We start from the raw sequence: 17,178 nt of genomic DNA on the forward strand, positions 1-17,178 counted from the left end.
GTTCTCTGGACAAGTGGACAGCACTGGGTCACTTGCAGAAGTTATGAAGGGAACCTCTTGTTTTGTTTTGTTTTGTTTTGTTTTGTTTTGTTTTTTCCTTTCATTATTACTGACATTTTATTGGGGTTATCGTTTTTGTGTCACTAGCATCTCACAGAGGGAGTGATTTTTGTATTTGCTCTCCTGGTCCACACTCTCTCATTTGCCATGAAGCAGAAATAAATTGCCATCTTGAATTTACTGCTGTGCAGTCAAGACACAGGGAAATGAAATGACCTACCTGAGGTGGGATGGGGAACCTATATGGCTCCTACAAATCTAATGTAGTTCTGATCACATTCCTCTTTTCTCTCACTTTTCCCCAGCCAAGTCCATGCTGTGCCATGTTGCCGTCTATTTCAGTCCTCTCTAGAAAGTGTCTGTTCTCCAAAGTGGTTTAGAGGGGGTTTATTTTTTATTTTTCCTGGAGCTGGGGAAGGTGGAGAATGCTGGCAGATATTCATTAGTATTGGAAAGATATCTCAGGATGTCTCTTCCCTCTTCCAAAGCCGGGGGTTTTAGACCTAAACAAAACACTGCAAAGTCAGGGAGATAGAATGTTTGTGCAGACTACTCCTTGTAATTATTGGGTGCTTCATAACAATGATTCCTAAGCAAAAGTAGTTGATGATGGCCAGAAGTTGTGTGGAGCTGTGTGATGGAGTGGATGGGCTCATCCTCTCAGTCCAACCCTGACATCTAGTGTACACCAAAGGGAAATTTTCTAAGTGTGAAGTTCAGAAATGAAATCTGAATAAATAAATGAAATTATCTGGGGGGAGATCTGCCTTTGCAGTGCACTTGACCTTTTTCTGCATTGACGATTTCTAAAGTAACCACCTGCTGCCAGCATAGAAATAAATCTGAGTAATCTGTCTCTCTTGGAAAGTCTTATGATGTCAGACTTATGATGCCGTTTAGACTTGTTATGAATTACTCATTGCAAATATCAACACTTGCAAATATGAATTACTCGTTGCAAACATCAAGATTTGCAAATTTAGCCTTTTTTTCTGTTTAGTCCATTTGTGATCTGAGTCTTTGCTGTCATCACTGGATCATTTTGCTATGCCAAGAAAGTTTGGTGCTCTGTTTTTGAGAGGGAGTTGTTTATTTTTTTTATTTATTTATTTATTTATTTTTTTTTAGAAAAGGTTTAAAGTCTGAATTAAAAATCTGAATGTTAAAATCCACAGTGAGTGAGACATCGAGAGACTCTGGAGTATTCATTTTTTATATTTTCTGTATTTCTGTGTCTACACAAACAGGGACTGGAAAGGAAGATTGGCTCACATGTCCTCAAGGGCAATTGCAGCAGCCAGAGCAGAGAGGGAGGAGGAGTTTTGGCTCAGAAGCTTAAATGAGTCCTGCTGGGGAGAGCCTGGTGCCCTCTTCTTTAGTCTCTCCCATCAGACATTTAGAATAGTATCATAGAATAGTTTTGGTTGGAAAAGAATCTTGATCTTAAAGGTATTTTCCAACCATCATTCTATGATTCAGTACCTGTGTGTAGGCAATGTAAGTGACTTCAGTCTGGAGCATCCCAGTCCTAACAGTGCTATGGAAAGGCTTAGCCTGTTTCTGGGCTTTCTGTTTCCTTCTGTTTTTACTGTAATGGCCATGGGGGACCTTTGTGGACACTGGGTACAAAAGCATTTCTGCCTCAGAACTCACCAACGCCAGCCGTGTGCCTAGGAGAGCAATTTGTGCAGTTTTTAGCACTATCTGGTCTCAAAGGAAGAGTTTGGAGCCCAACTGACAAGAAATAAACCCAATAAACCACATTCACACCACTGTACAATCCACACATGATTCTGCAACATCTAAAGGCTTTGTTTTGGGGGAAGGGGCAATGTTTATCTGTTTTGAGAAAAAAAAAAATGTAGCTTATTCCCAAATAAAATAACATTTAGCACTTTCACTGAGTGCAATGAGGCAGGTGAAAGCTTTGAGAAATGATTCATCGCACTGTTTCCCAGGAACATTGCAAAACCTCCTATTTACTTAATTGATCAAGTGAAAAAATTACTTTTTCGACACTCATGTTGCTCCTGGGTGGAAAAAGAAGTAAAGTTGAGAAAAAGAAAATGCTGAATTACCAGGCTATGAATTTGCAATTTTAAATGAACTGCAGCAAATGATGTATATTGTGGCATTTTTATGGCTGGGCTTCAAGTTGATCTATACAGGGATGGTAAATTAGGCTGCTGTGCCACCAGAGATGTCACTGGGATCGTAACTCCTTTTTGGAGAAGAACATGGAGTGCTAGGCTTAAAGGGTGCTCTCTTTTTTTCATGTTAAGCTGTGTCAGCATTCCCCAGGCTTGGAAACAAATACTCTTCAGAGCAGTGAAGTCAGTCATATGCTATTTGTGCTCCTGCCTTGTGTAGTTAAGGACCTTCATGTGTAAATACTTACATTTTCACAGCTAATCCATTGCTCAGGTTCATTTGAATCTTTTCAGGACTATAACCTCTCACACTTGCTGTATTTTGCACTGAAAATATTGACCAATTTCACTGGTAAAGCTAGACACGGATCGCACTTATTTCTTGTCGCATACTTGCAGTGACACACTTTACTGTGTAACTGCCATGAATGTGGTTATAGGAAGTATTGATTGATTACATTTTAAATATTATCTCATCTGATAGATTAACACGATTAAAAAAAGTACATCTCCTAGGTGTCAGGCATCCCATTAATAATATAGCTGACCTCTTGTGCACTTTAACACACGATTATTTATTATGAGCTTGTTGATTACATCTTGAAGCTGAGTATCTGCGAATGGGCTGCGTTCTCACAAAAGATGCTGGGTCAGTCACTGTGGCAAATGAAGTCCAAACTAATGTGCTCCTCAGCTGTCTGCCTAAGGGTGTTAAAAAGATATCTAAATTCAGTCTGCCAGGCTAGATAATCTTTAACCTCTCTGCTGAGGTCCCTAGGAGTCCAGCTGGCAGTGCTGCGCACGGGGCTATTAAGGTAAGCACAAAACTACACAGTTCTACCTATTTTGTATAATATTCTACAAGTACCCATCTCTCTTGGTACAAATGCTGAAGGCTGTAGCTGGCTGTGAAAACAATTCTTGATTGAGTCAATGAGGTCAACTGTTAAAAAAAAAGTGTGGTGCTGTTCCACCTGGCAGTATGCACACACCATTGAGTAACATTATTTTACTCAATTTTTACTCTGTTGCTATGATTTTGAATCTTCACAGCCCCGCCCCTAACTAACAACCTAGGACTCAGTTTAAAAAGCAGATATAAAAAGAAAATAATATGTAATAAAGGGTTCAACTATCCAACTAATTTATCTTTCACCAACCCAGGAATGAAACCTTTGAAGGAAAGAAAAAAAATCAAGTCTACCCTGGTGTTAACAGGCAAGTGCTGCACTTCTCTTCTGAGCTCTGCCCTCCCTCCTGTTTGATGTGTCAGTGTTGAGAGGCCTCAGCTGTAAGTTTTCATACTACTGTAAATCTACCTTTCTCTCCTCACAAATACAAGTCATGAGGAGATTCAGGCTGAGGAAGTGTTTGGTTTGCATTTCAGGGACTCTGGAGCTGATTTGTGCCCTCCCACTCTCTCCATCTATCCCATCAACTCTGCACCTGGGAATTTGCACTGTGGTCAGTGTTATTCCAGCAGAGGAAAGCTGGATGAATGAGGTGAAATGTCAGGAGAAAAATGAAATTTGAATTATGAGTTGACATTTTATGACTCTGTGCTACCAACCACTCTGGTATGTAGTGCCAGGTACAGCGGATTGGTGGTGTCCTTTGTGTTAATCCTTATCACCACGCTGTACAAAGCTAGAGCTGATCTGAGGGGGATTCCTCATTGACAAAAATCCTGGGAAGCTGCTTTTAGTAAACCAAGAGAATCCTTCCAACCACATTTGTAGGTGAAATTCCTGTCATCATCTCCTCTGATGGTTGCTGGGATTTCATGAGATGCAGGTAACACTTGAAGATAATTTAAATTCAAGTGCAAGCTTGAGAAAATTATTATTTATAAAAATGAAAGGACTGTTTTTTTTCTATGTACTGCCACTTTGAATGACCCAGAATTATTTACACTGCATTATTGGAAATATCACTGTAATCTTAACTGGGGATTGTGTCTCCATCCTTTTCTTCATCTTCCATAATCACTGTTTGCTTTTCTTCTGTAAGCAGCTTAGTGCCTTAAAAACAGAAGGACACAAACACACACACACACACAAAAAAAAAAAGAGAGAGGAAAAAAAACAAGAGTTGATTTAAAATATTATTTCTTTAGAAAATATCAGGATAAGAAGAATCTTTCAGTCCTCTCTAATTTCTTGACCCTAATGTCATTTTCCAACACCATGGGAGTTACTCCTCATTTATTTTTGGCACATCAGTCTCCTGATATTTAGCGAACTAGAACTGGATCACTGCATTTTTAGCTACGTTTGTCAGCCACTCTTAAATCCAGCCAATTTCTGCTACCTGTGGAAAAAGAGACACTGAAGTTTCATCTGAAAACTTCTTTGTTAAAAGGGTTTGGGAAACTAAAAAAGGGAAAGAACTTGCATCTTGAAATAAATACTGTGACTGATCTTTGTGACTGAGTTTATGTGAACATATGTATGCATGCTTGTTTTCTGTATACATACAGCAATATCACTTAGATTCTGCAAATACAGATACCAAAGGAGACAAATGTTAGAATACCCACATGCCAAGTGCCATCCCCGCTGAGGTTATATAGTGTCAATAAATTACAAAAGCAGTTGGATTAAGATCAATATAAAAACACTCAGGTATGTTACTGAAGGCTTTGAGCCAGTTACTGAGGTTTGGGATCGTAACAAGCTTTGTAGCCTGGCTGTTCTAGAAGAAAAATAAAGCTTCATCCCCAACACAAAAGCACTGAAGAACAATATGACATGATATTGAAAGGAATTTGATTTCACAGTTTGAGCACAGCATAGGGATTCCAGAAACGTTTTCATCAGCTGTAGGTATGCTATGTGAGGTGTCTTTCCATGTAGAAGTGATTCCTTCTTCCAAAGTCCTTCTCTGTTATATAGATAGGTTGTGGATTGTACCTTCCACAAATTTTTGCCTCCCCTGCTTCCCCTTTCTATCTCTCATCCTTAAAACAGTGAATCCACTCCTTATGGATCTCAGGGCTTTTATGTGATATCTTGATATCACAACTTTTGTAACTGCTTTATTTATTAGAAATTAAATTAATTGAGTGAAGAGAGGATAATGCATTAGACAGAAAACGTTCTTGAGCCCTGTTTTAACAGACTGTGTTGGGTTTGCCCATTCCCAGTAAAAAGCTAGTGACCTGTAGGACATATTTTACGCCCACATTCCTTGCTGTGGAGGTTAACATAGTCCAAAAACAGGATGAGGGTTACCATTGTGTCGAGACCAACGAAATCTCTCCCTGATGCGGTCTCCTGCTGTTTGCTCTCAGTCTGTGCTAACCAGCTGAGTTGTTCAGTCAAACCAACCTGTTTGCTTCTTTCTGCATCGAAAGCCCTCTCACAGAGAAGGCTTTCAGTCTTGACGAGCTCTGAAAATAGAGCAATACCACATAGGAAGGTTTTCTTCAGCTTTGGAGTCTTTTCAAGAGGTGATGGATGAATGAAAATATTAACCTATACTGCCCTTCGTTTAAGTTAGCTCCTGCTTCATTTATATGCAGTTCTTTTGAACTAGCTGGTTTCAGCAGGAAAAAAAGGACCATAAGATAAACTGAAAGGCATGAACTAATATTATTTCAAAACACAAAGGATTTAATTCGATGAAGCAGCAGTTGAGTAACCACTATTGTTAACTGCAAAGACTCACGTTATTTTACAGAGCTGGATGTAAATGTTCCCCACCCAAAATTCTATTCATACAGACAACTTAGAAAAATACAGACAATTATTTTTTCTCTGTTGTCTTTGTGGTTTGAGTTGTGGGATTTTTTTAGGGGAGGGTGAGGTTTTGTTGTTGCTGTTTTTTCTTCATGGAGAATTTGAGGAATGAGGAAAATATAACTAAAATATGCTTAAAATGAGAAGCTACAATGGATCATTTGATGACATCTAACCTCTTTTTTGGGTGAACTTCAGGAATAAGAGATCAGGAATGTAAGCAGAAGAAAGCTGTGCTGTGCTTTATGATAATGGGCACTCTCTTATTTGAATTATGAAGTAATGAAGGAAAATTATGTTTATGTAGTTCTAATGGTCTGGTTTTAGCACATAAACTAGCCTTTTTAGAGCAGATGCTAGAGACAGCTGGAATGTAGCAGTCAAGCAGAGGTCCCCAGCTCTCAGCTGGACCCACATCAGTAGCGTGTCAGATGCTTACCACAATCCATCACAAGATGATGCATCATTATCAAGGAATGCTGACTGATGAACCCCAAAAGTTTCCAGTAGAGTTCAGGATTCAAAGCTCAGAAGAGGACATAGCCTAGAGCTGCAGGTTATTAACTTTCCAGACCATGGACCACCAGCAATATCAAGCACTAACTTGTGTGCTTTTAAAATCAGCCTTTTAATGCAAAACAGTATAAAGAGGATACATATGGGATGTCTTAGCTAGAATTATTTCTGTAACACAGGGAAAAGATTTTTGTCTTTGGTATGATGCCTATGATGCCTCTTGGGGAAAGTGTGCTTTACTGAATGTGGTTTGGAAATTCTGGATTTAAAGGAGTGAGCAGGACTAGGAATTGGAGAACATTTGTAAGTCAGTCTTTCTGTTTACTCTTTAAGTAAATCACTTAGTCTCCCTGCCTGTGTGTTCCCAGCTGTGTGTATTATGAAATGCAGCTCATGCCACAGATCTGTTTTTCCCAACAGAACATGCAACTACTTGCAATTTTTAGACAAAGACTAGGACCCCAAAGGCTCACAGAGACCCAAGAGCTTCTGTTAGGAAGCTCAAACATAGGCAGAAGAAGAAGTTGGCTTAAATCAACCGTTTGTCATGTGCCACCTAGATCTAAATACTCCTCCTGGGTTGTAAATCAAAAAACCACCAAGGTGTCTCCAGTTCCCTTTGACTACCTACGGACAATGCCTGCTGGGTTGGAAGAGCACTGGAGTGCACCACTCACATCTCTTGCACTAGAAAAGGGCAAGAGGTGACATTAAACTGCTGTACTTCTGCATCACTCAGAGATTATTCTCTGGGGAGGGCTGATGTTATCCTAAAGGAGCTGCCTTAACTAGTTTTCTAGAGGATGAGGGAGAATGAGGGTTTAAAACTGTGGTTTTACTGCTTATCTCTGATCTGATTAAGGAACCCCAAGCAACCACATTTCAGGAGCTGCGTTCCCATATTTACACATGTATTTACATTCTTGCTCAAACCCACAGGCCTGAAGAGCCCTCAGAAATCCTTTAGTTAATTGAATATCTTGCTAAGTGGCAATGGCAATAGACTGTCCCAGAGCTGAGTATGGGCTTTGGATGAGATTCAAATTATTTATTGTCATATGAGAAGAAAAAAATCCATTAGAATTGTGATTATATTTTGTCTTCTGGTCTAACCCCTGCAGAAAGCCAAGGTGTTGGCTGACTGAAAGGGAGTTGACCACTGGAGGAGACCTCTGCTCATGGCTCATTTGTACACACATGGCACAATGTTACATGCACCACCTCAGTAGGAGTTTGAAAGTCAAACACCTTCAGAAGACAGACTCTTGTAGGGGAGGGCTTTGTGATGCCCAGGCTTACACTTTTAAGCTGGCTAAGGACCGATTTCCGTAGTCTCCTTCTGCAGACAACAGGTAGCCATGGGTTCTGACAGACAGTAACATTCAGATCCTAATTTATCAGCCCCCTTGGGTGTTTGCAAGATGTAAAACGTTCTACTTCTCACATGGATCACAGGCCATCTGGTAGATACATTGATTGTCATCACTTTGTATGGTCTGTTTGACTTGCTTTTATTTGGGCTAGAAAATCTTTCTGGCCACCCAAAAAGGAGAGGGACTGTTATAGAGTGCTCATAACCAGCTGGTCAAAATGGAGAGAGATAACACAGCTGCCATTTTTATCTGCATTTACAACAAAGCTCTTTGTGTGGACAGCTGCTTAAAAAGATAATCTAGTAATTAAGCTCTGTTACTGCAAACAGTTAAGTGGAGTTTTTTGAATTGGCATCTGGAAGTGCCATTTGGGAGGGATCTGAAGGGGAAATGTTAGAAACGGGGACAATCCTCATTAGCAGGTCGCAGGGGATACCCTGAGTGTGCTACTTACTGCAGCCATGCCAATAACAGGCAGACAGGGACAGAAAGGCCTGTCTGTATTTATTTAGTGCACATAACCCTGCTAGGGCTTCTCAGGTCTCCAAGTCTATAATTCGGGCTCTATTTTGCACAGCAGTTCCGCAAGAGCTCTGTTTGTTTGTGCTCTGTCTACTACCTGATGGGATAACCCTGAAAGTAAACAAGTAGTACATATTGGACCAGCCCTCAGCCACAATGACTCATTTTTCATAGCAAGTCATGGAGCCAGCACTGGTGAATTTCAACCAGCAGAACGCTGTGCGTTGGTATGCGTCTTGAAAAGAACCTGTGCATTTTTAGAGGAGGGAGGGAATGAAATTCAGGCATTCAAACACATCTGCTACTTTGCCCCTGATACAGACACAAGTCTGCCACAGGCAGTCAGTTGCTAGAAAATGGACCCAGAATACAGGATGTGGAGAAGCTGTCTGCTGGGAGAGGCAGCATCTAGCAGGCTGTTCTGCATCCATGCTGAGTGCTGGAAGGTGGCTTCACCAATAGCCAAGAAAATGTCATTGGAGATGTAATTGAAAACAACTGAAAAATGCATGAGTTTCTATCCTTGCAAGTGCACACAGTTTGAATTTTGTCACACATTTGACGGTTACTGCACTTGTCTTTTTTGTGTTCTTCCCTTTTGAGGTTTTTGATTAGCAAATCATCTAAAGATTATAACATGTTCCTGTTACCATGTAACTTGTATTAGCTTCTTTTTGTTTTGAAAATTGTTAAAGAGGAAGTCTTCATGGGAGGCAGGAGGTGAAGACCCTTACAATGACTCCTGTTTCTCTCTGAAGTGCCTACTTGAGTTAGTTAAAGCTAGGGTAGAAACATGAAGTAATAAGTGACTAGGTGCTAATCCAACCAGAGCGTTGCAGAGACAAGTCAAGAAATAATTGACCCTTGCTGCATTCTCTTAGCTAGCAATCACATTTAAAGCAAACAAGAGTCAAGCCTCTCAGCTTCTCTGTCACACATTTTTGTCTTTGATTTCTATATCAAACATGTTTTTCCTTCAGATTCTCCTTCTCTGCATCTACCCTGAAGTGCAAAGGACATGCAGCATCTTCAAAATTTCTATAAATGGTCAAAGGCAATTTTTCTTTGGAGTGTTTTTGAACTGACCAAAATAATGCCTCATCTCTCTTCCAAGGTCCACAGGAAGGGTAAGCTTCAATTATAATGCACAAGACTAATATTTATTACAAATGGTTTGATCAGTTTTGCTTCTGCTTCTGTTTCCAACTCAGTCCCTAAAAGACTGATTTTTTTTTTTTTCCCGCTTAATTTATTTGTTATGTGGAATTCCAGATAATTTGCTGGGTAATTTCCTCTAGCAATTATGTGAGCAGTTCATTATCAGTGCTCTATATTAAGTATTTCCAAGTGGAGCATTTGCAGCTGGGCTCAGAAATTGTATGATAGATTTCATTTCCTCCAGCAAAATATTGGACCAGATTTCCAGTGATTCACTGACAGCAGCTCTGATGCCACAAGCCACTGGAATGCTTGACTTCAATGAAGGAATAAAAAATGTATTTTCCTTAGGCTGATCGATATGCAAGGCACTAGTATTCACCAAGCTTGCTACTGTGATCCTGCAAACCTAGTTGTGCTCCTCTCTGCTTTTGGGAGCCTCATACTGATTAAATGAAAAGAATTCTTGAGCGTGTTTCAGTTACAAAGGCTCAAATTCACAAAGAAAGGAGATGTCTGCAAAAACAGGTGCCTGTTTGGATTGATGAAGCCATGTGCAGACCATATAATTATTTAGGTGTACAGGAAATTCCATTCAAAGTCTACCTGGAACTCAGGAGCTTGATGTACTGAGCTGTTGCTGAGTCACTCAGGACCAAAGCATCTGTCTCAGGACCACTTCATTTAGTGTGCCTCACTGCTCAGTAGTGCCAGGCCACAGCAGATCTGGTTCATACAAGAGGTTCCTAAGGGAACAGTGTTTTCCAGTTTTGGCACTACTTTTGGATCTGGGGTTGGTTTGTTTGTTTTTTCATTCATTCATTCATTCATTCATTCATTTGTTCACTAGTTCATTCATTTTTTGCTCCATCCTGTGATCTAGAGAGGACTGGTGCATAGCATACAAGCTTGCTCTAGGTCCTGCATCCCGGGCTAGCACTAGTAATTAACACTTGGACAGCACTCTACATCTTCGAAGACCTTCAGAAATATTGATGAGTTGAAGCTCTTTTGTGATGGAGAGATGTGGGAAACTCAACAAACAAAGGGTCTTAGGACCAAAACGTGGCTGGCTGACTTCATATGGCCACCAAGCAAATTAGCTGCTGCACTGTCTTTAAGATGCTGTTAACGAGAAGTTCATCACAGCTTGGTTTCCTCAGTGCATGTTAGGGACTGTGGAGTTAAGAGGAGGTTAATCAGGACAACTTTGCTCCAGGTTGTTTGAGGCAGTGTGAACTATGCTAGTGCTGGTGACCTCAAAATTTGCATGTTCTGAATCTGAAAAGCAGGGCAGTGGTTGGCCTTTCGCAAAAGTAGGATCATGTTTGCAAGAGATAATCAAGCGACTGAATGTCTTTCTCTTACTCCCCTTCCCTTCTATCCCAAAAGCATGAGGAGGGAAATAGGAGCTTCAACTCATCAATATTTCTGAAGGTCTTTGAAGATGTAGAGTACTGTCCAAGTGTTAATTACTAGTGCTAGCCCGGGATGCAGGACCTAGAGCAAGCTTGTATGCTATGCACCAGTCCTCTCTAGATCACAGGATGGAGCAAAAAATTTGACCACATAGGTTCAGTCCAGTATCCTGAACAGAGCAATCTCCTTCCAGCCTCCTCCCAAGCACACCTCAGACACTAGCTATTTTTTTGCTTCCACTTTGGTGTACCTTTACCTAAGTACGTTTCTTACCTATTATCAAGGGTGGGATGTGTATTGCAGGTGTATCTTTTCTCCTGGGCTTTCTCTGCTCGAGTTCGGTGACCTGAGAGCCTGGACTCACTCTCTCTCTCTGTGGCTTCTCTGTGATACCGTATCTTTTCAGCAGATTGTCAGAAAAGTCTGAAAGTATGCCTGTGGGCAACAACAGAAAAGAAAATGCCACTTCAGTGTTGTTCACATGGAAGAAATATGCGCCTGTGTAACTTTCCCAATGACTACTCTGAAGCAAGACTGCATGAGTGCGTGATCTGCTCTGCATGGTGTACCTACTCTTCAGGTTTTGCAATGATATATACATTTCCTCCAAGTCAATTATATCCCATAGATTTTAGACAGTGATGCTATCAGGCCAGCTGCCTCCTGGTTGTTATTTAATGGACTAAACTGCAGGCCATCAGAAATCATGGTAAAGATAAGTGCAATCTTCTATTCCAGAAGCTTAGACATCTTGTCAAAGTAGCTTGATCATATGGATGCTCTAGTCTCTGTTTAGGAGCAATGTGACCACACAGAAATAACTTATTTTACTTAGTGAAACAAAAGTTTTTTTATGATACAGCTACTGCTGGCAGAAAATACAGCTCTCCAGCCTCTGAGCCACTCTTCCCTAAGAGAGAACTGCTGAGGGGAAGACACATGTGAAAGCTGAACAGAGTCAAGTTCAATATCTGGATTACAAATACTGGAAAATTCCAGCTGCTTGTTTTTGACTTGGTGAATTGTTGTGAGTATGTAGGGGACCGTGCAAGGAGTTACTGGCTGACTCCTCTGTGTATGTGCAGCATGGGAAGAAGAGCTCAATGCAGTGGGTAGAGGAGCAAAGCTCTCTCCCTGGAGTGCACAACAAGGAGTGCTTGTTAGCAGAGAGAAGCGACAAACATTTATTCCCACTGCTGGTCCTGGAAGATCATCAGGTTTCAGTGGCAGTCTCCTGCTCATTCTTCCCTACCCCAGGTAGGTGGCATTTGGCTCCTGAACTTCAGAGTTTGGTAGATGTGCAGCAGCAAGGAGCATCCTACAAGGAGCCTCTCTGTTGCTGCACTGGTTTCTGGCTTCCCCAAACACCCATCCTTTGCCAGAGTCCCCATAAGCACAAGAGCCCTGCCATTTCCAGGAGGAGAAACCCATGGCCAGCTTGTGTGCCTCTTTGGTCTCCTCCCAGCCTTATCCCCAGTTCCACCTCCCCCTGAGCACTGGATACGAGATACACAAGACTGTGTAGGGGCTGAACTGGATCCTTTTTGATTTTGGACCATATCAGGTTGGGACATCTGGCACATGGTGCAAAGCTGTGCTCCTGCCCACCTCCAAGAGGACATAAGTGAATGAGGGGTCTAGAACCTTTGCCCAGGTTCAGTCTCCTCAGCTGAACTGGGATTTCGAAGTCAAGTGATGTATTTCTCACCTGTCAGGGGTGGTGGGGTGTGTAAAGCTGGTGTATCTTTTCTCCTTGGCTTTTTTTGCTCCTGTTCAGTGTTTTGAGAAGGTGGGATGGTTTTACCTTTTCTTGGTTTCTTTTTGAGGTCACAGCTCTTAATCAGCTGCTCTGAAAGATCTTCTGCAGGGGGCCAAAAAAAAAAAAAAAAAAAGTAGGATGAATAGAAATTGAAACTGAGGGGAAATAATAAAAGGTGAAAAGTAAGAGGTTTAATAATACTGCTTTCATCCAAGTAAATTAAAATGCCTGTGGAGAAACATCTCTTAAATAGAAAGTACAAGAGGCCTCTGTGCCAAACTACGTGGGAGTCAAGTGACTTAGGTGGTCCATCTGCATTGTAGGTGGTAGACATAAAAAAGAGGGAGGAGTTGTGGGCAGCTGAGTGTTCCATGGCAGAGGGAAGGCTGCACCATCGTGTGCAAAGGTCCTGTGGCCATACCTGTTTCATCCAGCACTGTGCAGGCTGCGCCTTCAAGAGTTACAAGGGCATTTTTGTGAAGGAAAGATTTATGTGTGTGGGGTCAGCCTGAGGTATTGGTAAACCCAGTCAGTATATTGTTCCTTTCAAGAGTTGGCTTTATTTCCAGAGCTGCTGAGCAGTCAGTATTCACTTTTGATTTCCATGACATTACACTGGATTCCTGGTTTTCTCTAAAGCAAGCCTTGACTCAGATGACTCAGATGGTCAGCATGGTTTTTCTGCCGGGACCTGCATTTCTGTGTGCTTATGCAAGCCAGAAATATTGAAGATATACCTTCATTAGCATCATCCTGCAAACCAAGGCTTTGATTTCTTAAAAGCTTCTTATTTGGCTTCGGCTGGGTCCCCCACATCCCTACCCAACCCCTGACTGCAGACTAGGACACAACGAGGCTTCCTTCCAGGCTCTCTCACACTATTTGAGGCAGCTGTATGTCTGCGAGCCTGGGGGTAGACACAGGAAGGATGACCACTGGGTGAAGTCCCTAGAAGATATGGGGTCTTTTTCCAGCCCTCAGAGGTTTCCTTCATGAAATGAGCTCATGGAGACATTCAAGACCCACCTGGACGCCTTCCTGTGTGATCTCAATTAGGTTCCTGCTTTGGCAGGGGGATTGGACTGGATGATCTTTCGAGGTCCCTTCCAATCCCCAACATTCTGTGATTCTGTGATTTAACCTCCCACTGCCTCAGTTTCCCCACTGTAGAATGGGACTCGTTCTGTACGTATTTAAGTAAGTAATTTTATGGAACAATTATGTTTGGTATGCCAGCAGTTGTAAAAGTGGTGCCTGTGGCTAGAAATGCTGTGTGGGAAAGGCAGAACTAGGAGACCTTCCTTGCAGGCCAGGTAAACAAAGTTTATAAAATTAGGCTTGCCCGCGGTGAGACACTTTTTTGACAAGCAAGTGAAATGGCGTTTGTGTTTTGTTATTGTCATCACGAGGGTAATAATGAGCAAATAAATTTTTGTTTCTGGGTTGCTAAATCTTCTTGACAATTTTGTGAGGCGGGAGTGAAGTAATAGTATTTGAAGCAGAGGCAAAGACCATGAATATGCAAAAAAGCACATCTATCAAGTATGAAGTCTGGTATTTAGGAGTGTGGTGGAGCTAAGATGCCTCTGGTATTCTCAGTGCAAAAGTTATGTACGAAATAGGTTCAAGAGACAAAACCAGATTGACAATGAAAAGAAAAGCATTTAGAAAGCCACCCCAGTGCAGGCAAAGGGGGTGTTGGAAATCTTATATTGAAATTGCAAATGGAAAGTGTGTTCAGGGAAGGCTCAGCTATAGCTTAGCTTTCAGTTTATTGTCCTATAAATGAAGAAACTGTTCTACTTTTTCTACCAAGGAAAAGAACAATGACTCTTTTTCCTTTTCTCCTCTTTAATTAACTTTGCTCTGAGCTTTATCTGAGGTTTATAAGCAGGAAAAATGCTCTTTGCCATTCCATCTGGCATCAGAAGTGTCAGCAGAAGGTGTAATCTATCGGGTTTCACAAGGGCTCAGTTGTGTTGCTGGAGGGGAAAAACGGACACTGGGCAGGACCTAATGATGTGAAGACAACACCTCTCTAATTACTGCAATGACATCATCTAATAACACTTACCTAAATGGTTACAGTGTGAATCTCGCTTGTCCAGTCTGTCTTCTGGGATATCGAGTGGCTGAACATATTCTGTTGACATCATTGAAATGGGCTTTTCTCCTCCTTTGAAGCTACTACATGAAAAAATAAAATAAATAAAATAAAATAAATAAAAAATAAAATAAAATAAAATAAAATTAAATTAAATTAAATTAAAAGGCAGCATGACTTAGACATGTTGGTGTTACGTAACCACTTGCCAGCCAGATCATGAGAAGTTCTTGCCTTCCAGCTGCTCTCTGTTGTGCAGTCTGCTGGCCTGATTTCACTCACATGTGCCAAGAGATGCATTTATTCACTGCCTTGGTTACATATGCAACATTCCATTTTTCCATCTCCTTTGCTGTACACAACCCACAGCAGCACAGGAAATACACTGGCTTTACAGAAGAATCCTGACTTTGAGCAAACAGAAAGTGCTATCACATACACTACGTAAGCACCAGGAAACAGGATGTTTTGTTCTGGTTTTCTTCTCCATTTTTTTCTCACCTGTAAACTAAGGATCATATTTGACGTCTACCATACAATCTAACTTTAATTACAAATGCTGTTGAGTTAGTCTTACAAGTCTAGCTCCTCTAAGAGAGCTTGGATACCCTTGAAGACCCAGGAGTGAGAGATGCCTCTGAAAGATGTCCAGTGCCCACAGGACCCAAAGCCAGCAAGAAGCAGGCTTACTCATCACCTTGATAAGAGCATGGGAACCCATTTCACAAAGCTGTTGGAGTACCTGTGCTCTGTGGGTCCCACAGAATATCTATTTTGGCTGGTTTATCCCCTTTTACTCATAACTGGAGAGGATCCTGGAGCACAGCCTCCTACCTGAGCTCGCCCAGCATCTCCCAAGCTGAAATTTGACCCTGGACTTGCTCACTCTGGGACCACCCCAGATGCTACCACAGAAAGAAGGAAATTATACCTTTTCTTTTTTTTTACTGTCAATCATTCTTATAACTGCTTAGCAGAAACCCGTAAGAATAACAGAGCAATGTTTAGATTGGATGTGAGGAAGAATTTCTTTGCTGAAAGGGCTCTCAGGCATTGGAAGGGGTTGCCCAGGGCAGTGGTGGAGTCCCCATCCCTGGAGGGATTGAAGAGTGTGTAGACATAGTGCTGGGGGACATGGGTTAATCGGGGACTTGTCAGTGTTGGGTTAATGATTGGACTCGATGATCTTAAAGGTCTTTTCCAATCTGGGCAGTTCTGGGATTCTGTTAAAGGAAAAAAAAGACCTACAACCTGAAGGTGCAGACTCAGTGATCCGAGTATCTCCCTTCAGCCAGGAACAGCTGTGGTAGTTTCTTACACACAACCTCTGTTCTGAATTTTCAGGGAAGAAGAGCAGACTGTGACTTCCTTGTAGGGAAGAGGAAGGTGACATGGAAGAGAAAAACAACAGGAGAAAACATGAAGAGGAGGAACTGGCAAAAAATGGAGGGAGAAATGGGAGATGGAGAAGGAAAGGTAAATAAAAGAGAAAGGTGAAAGAAAAGGCAGTCAGATAAAAAACAGTGAAAAGATAGAGTGGAAAATAGGAGACTGTGCTGTGGGAGTTTGTTTTTGTCTTGCTTAAAGTAATTACCTATATTATTTCTCTGCAAATTGCAGTGGTTATTTGTCAACAAGAAACAGAACAGTAGAGGAGTTAAACTCATTTCTATGCCTAAAACTTGCATCTATATAAAGAACCATTAATCCTCAAGCAAAATCCAGTCTCATAAATATTTGCCAAACATAATATGAAAGGTCGCAGTCATAATCATGCACTGAGCTAATTCTTCAGGGGATGGAAAAACATGTCCTAAACCCCAGTGACTTCAAAGTAAGTGGAGCAACACTGTCTGACAGTAATAAAGGTCAGGAGTGTTGACTCATAATGTACAGATGGGATTAACTCTCGTACCCTTCAGTATTCAAAATTCACAAAAAAATTGTAAAATTCTACAAATTCTTAGGGAATAGGTGTAAATACCTTACTGGATCAGGTCTGGATAAGGGGGTTGACCTCCAGCTGTTCACTGCAGAACTGTCCCAGTCCAGCCTCACATCTGTACTAAAGGGTTATGCTGCCTGGAGACTTCCTTTGCCTTTACAGAAAAAATGATCTTCCACTTGGGCAGACCCTGCATGAAGAAATCTTTGAATGCACCTTTGCATGATATAGTTGCTCTGTTTATCCCCTGTATAAATAAACTACGGTTATGGCTTAAAATGAAGCAGTCGTAATTTTAAAACATAAACTTATTATCCAGCCATATAAAGTGCACACTGCATGTCGCGATTTGAGGGAGGTTTTTTTTTTCCTTTGATGCCATTTAATTTTATTGGATTTGATTAGGGCACGCTGGTTAAATATTATGATTGT

The 17,178-nt window shown here is 41.3% G+C and overlaps 1 protein-coding gene across 1 annotated transcript; it reads right to left on the bottom strand.

Moving 5' to 3' along the window:
- Positions 1-4,054: 4,054 nt before the first annotated feature.
- On the bottom strand, positions 4,055-16,105 carry PPP1R17 (protein phosphatase 1 regulatory subunit 17). The gene is made up of 5 exons (XM_010176115.1): positions 16,101-16,105; positions 14,772-14,881; positions 12,647-12,799; positions 11,212-11,373; positions 4,055-4,231 (listed from the first exon to the last, which is right to left on the bottom strand). The coding sequence occupies exons 2-5, from the start codon at positions 14,851-14,853 to the stop codon at positions 4,152-4,154; spliced, it is 477 nt and encodes a 158-aa protein (XP_010174417.1). The 5' UTR covers positions 14,854-14,881; positions 16,101-16,105; the 3' UTR covers positions 4,055-4,151.
- Positions 16,106-17,178: the final 1,073 nt, after the last annotated feature.

The sequence above is a fragment of the Antrostomus carolinensis genome, unplaced genomic scaffold, assembly GCF_000700745.2.
Source record: "Antrostomus carolinensis isolate BGI_N321 unplaced genomic scaffold, ASM70074v2 scaffold289, whole genome shotgun sequence".
In the NCBI taxonomy this organism is placed as follows: domain Eukaryota; kingdom Metazoa; phylum Chordata; class Aves; order Caprimulgiformes; family Caprimulgidae; genus Antrostomus; species Antrostomus carolinensis.

What these genes read in the sequence shown, in the direction of transcription:
- PPP1R17 (XM_010176115.1), bottom strand. Translation starts at nt 14,853, where the DNA reads ATGATGTCAACAGAATATGTTCAGCCACTCGATATCCCAGAAGACAGA. An exon ending in CACCCCACCACCCCTGACAG is followed by an intron (nt 11,374 to 12,646) that starts GTGAGAAATACA and finishes TGTTGCCCACAG; the next exon opens with GCATACTTTCAGACTTTTCT. An exon ending in CATCCCACCCTTGATAATAG is followed by an intron (nt 4,232 to 11,211) that starts GTAAGAAACGTA and finishes TCTGTTTTTAAG; the next exon opens with GCACTAAGCTGCTTACAGAA.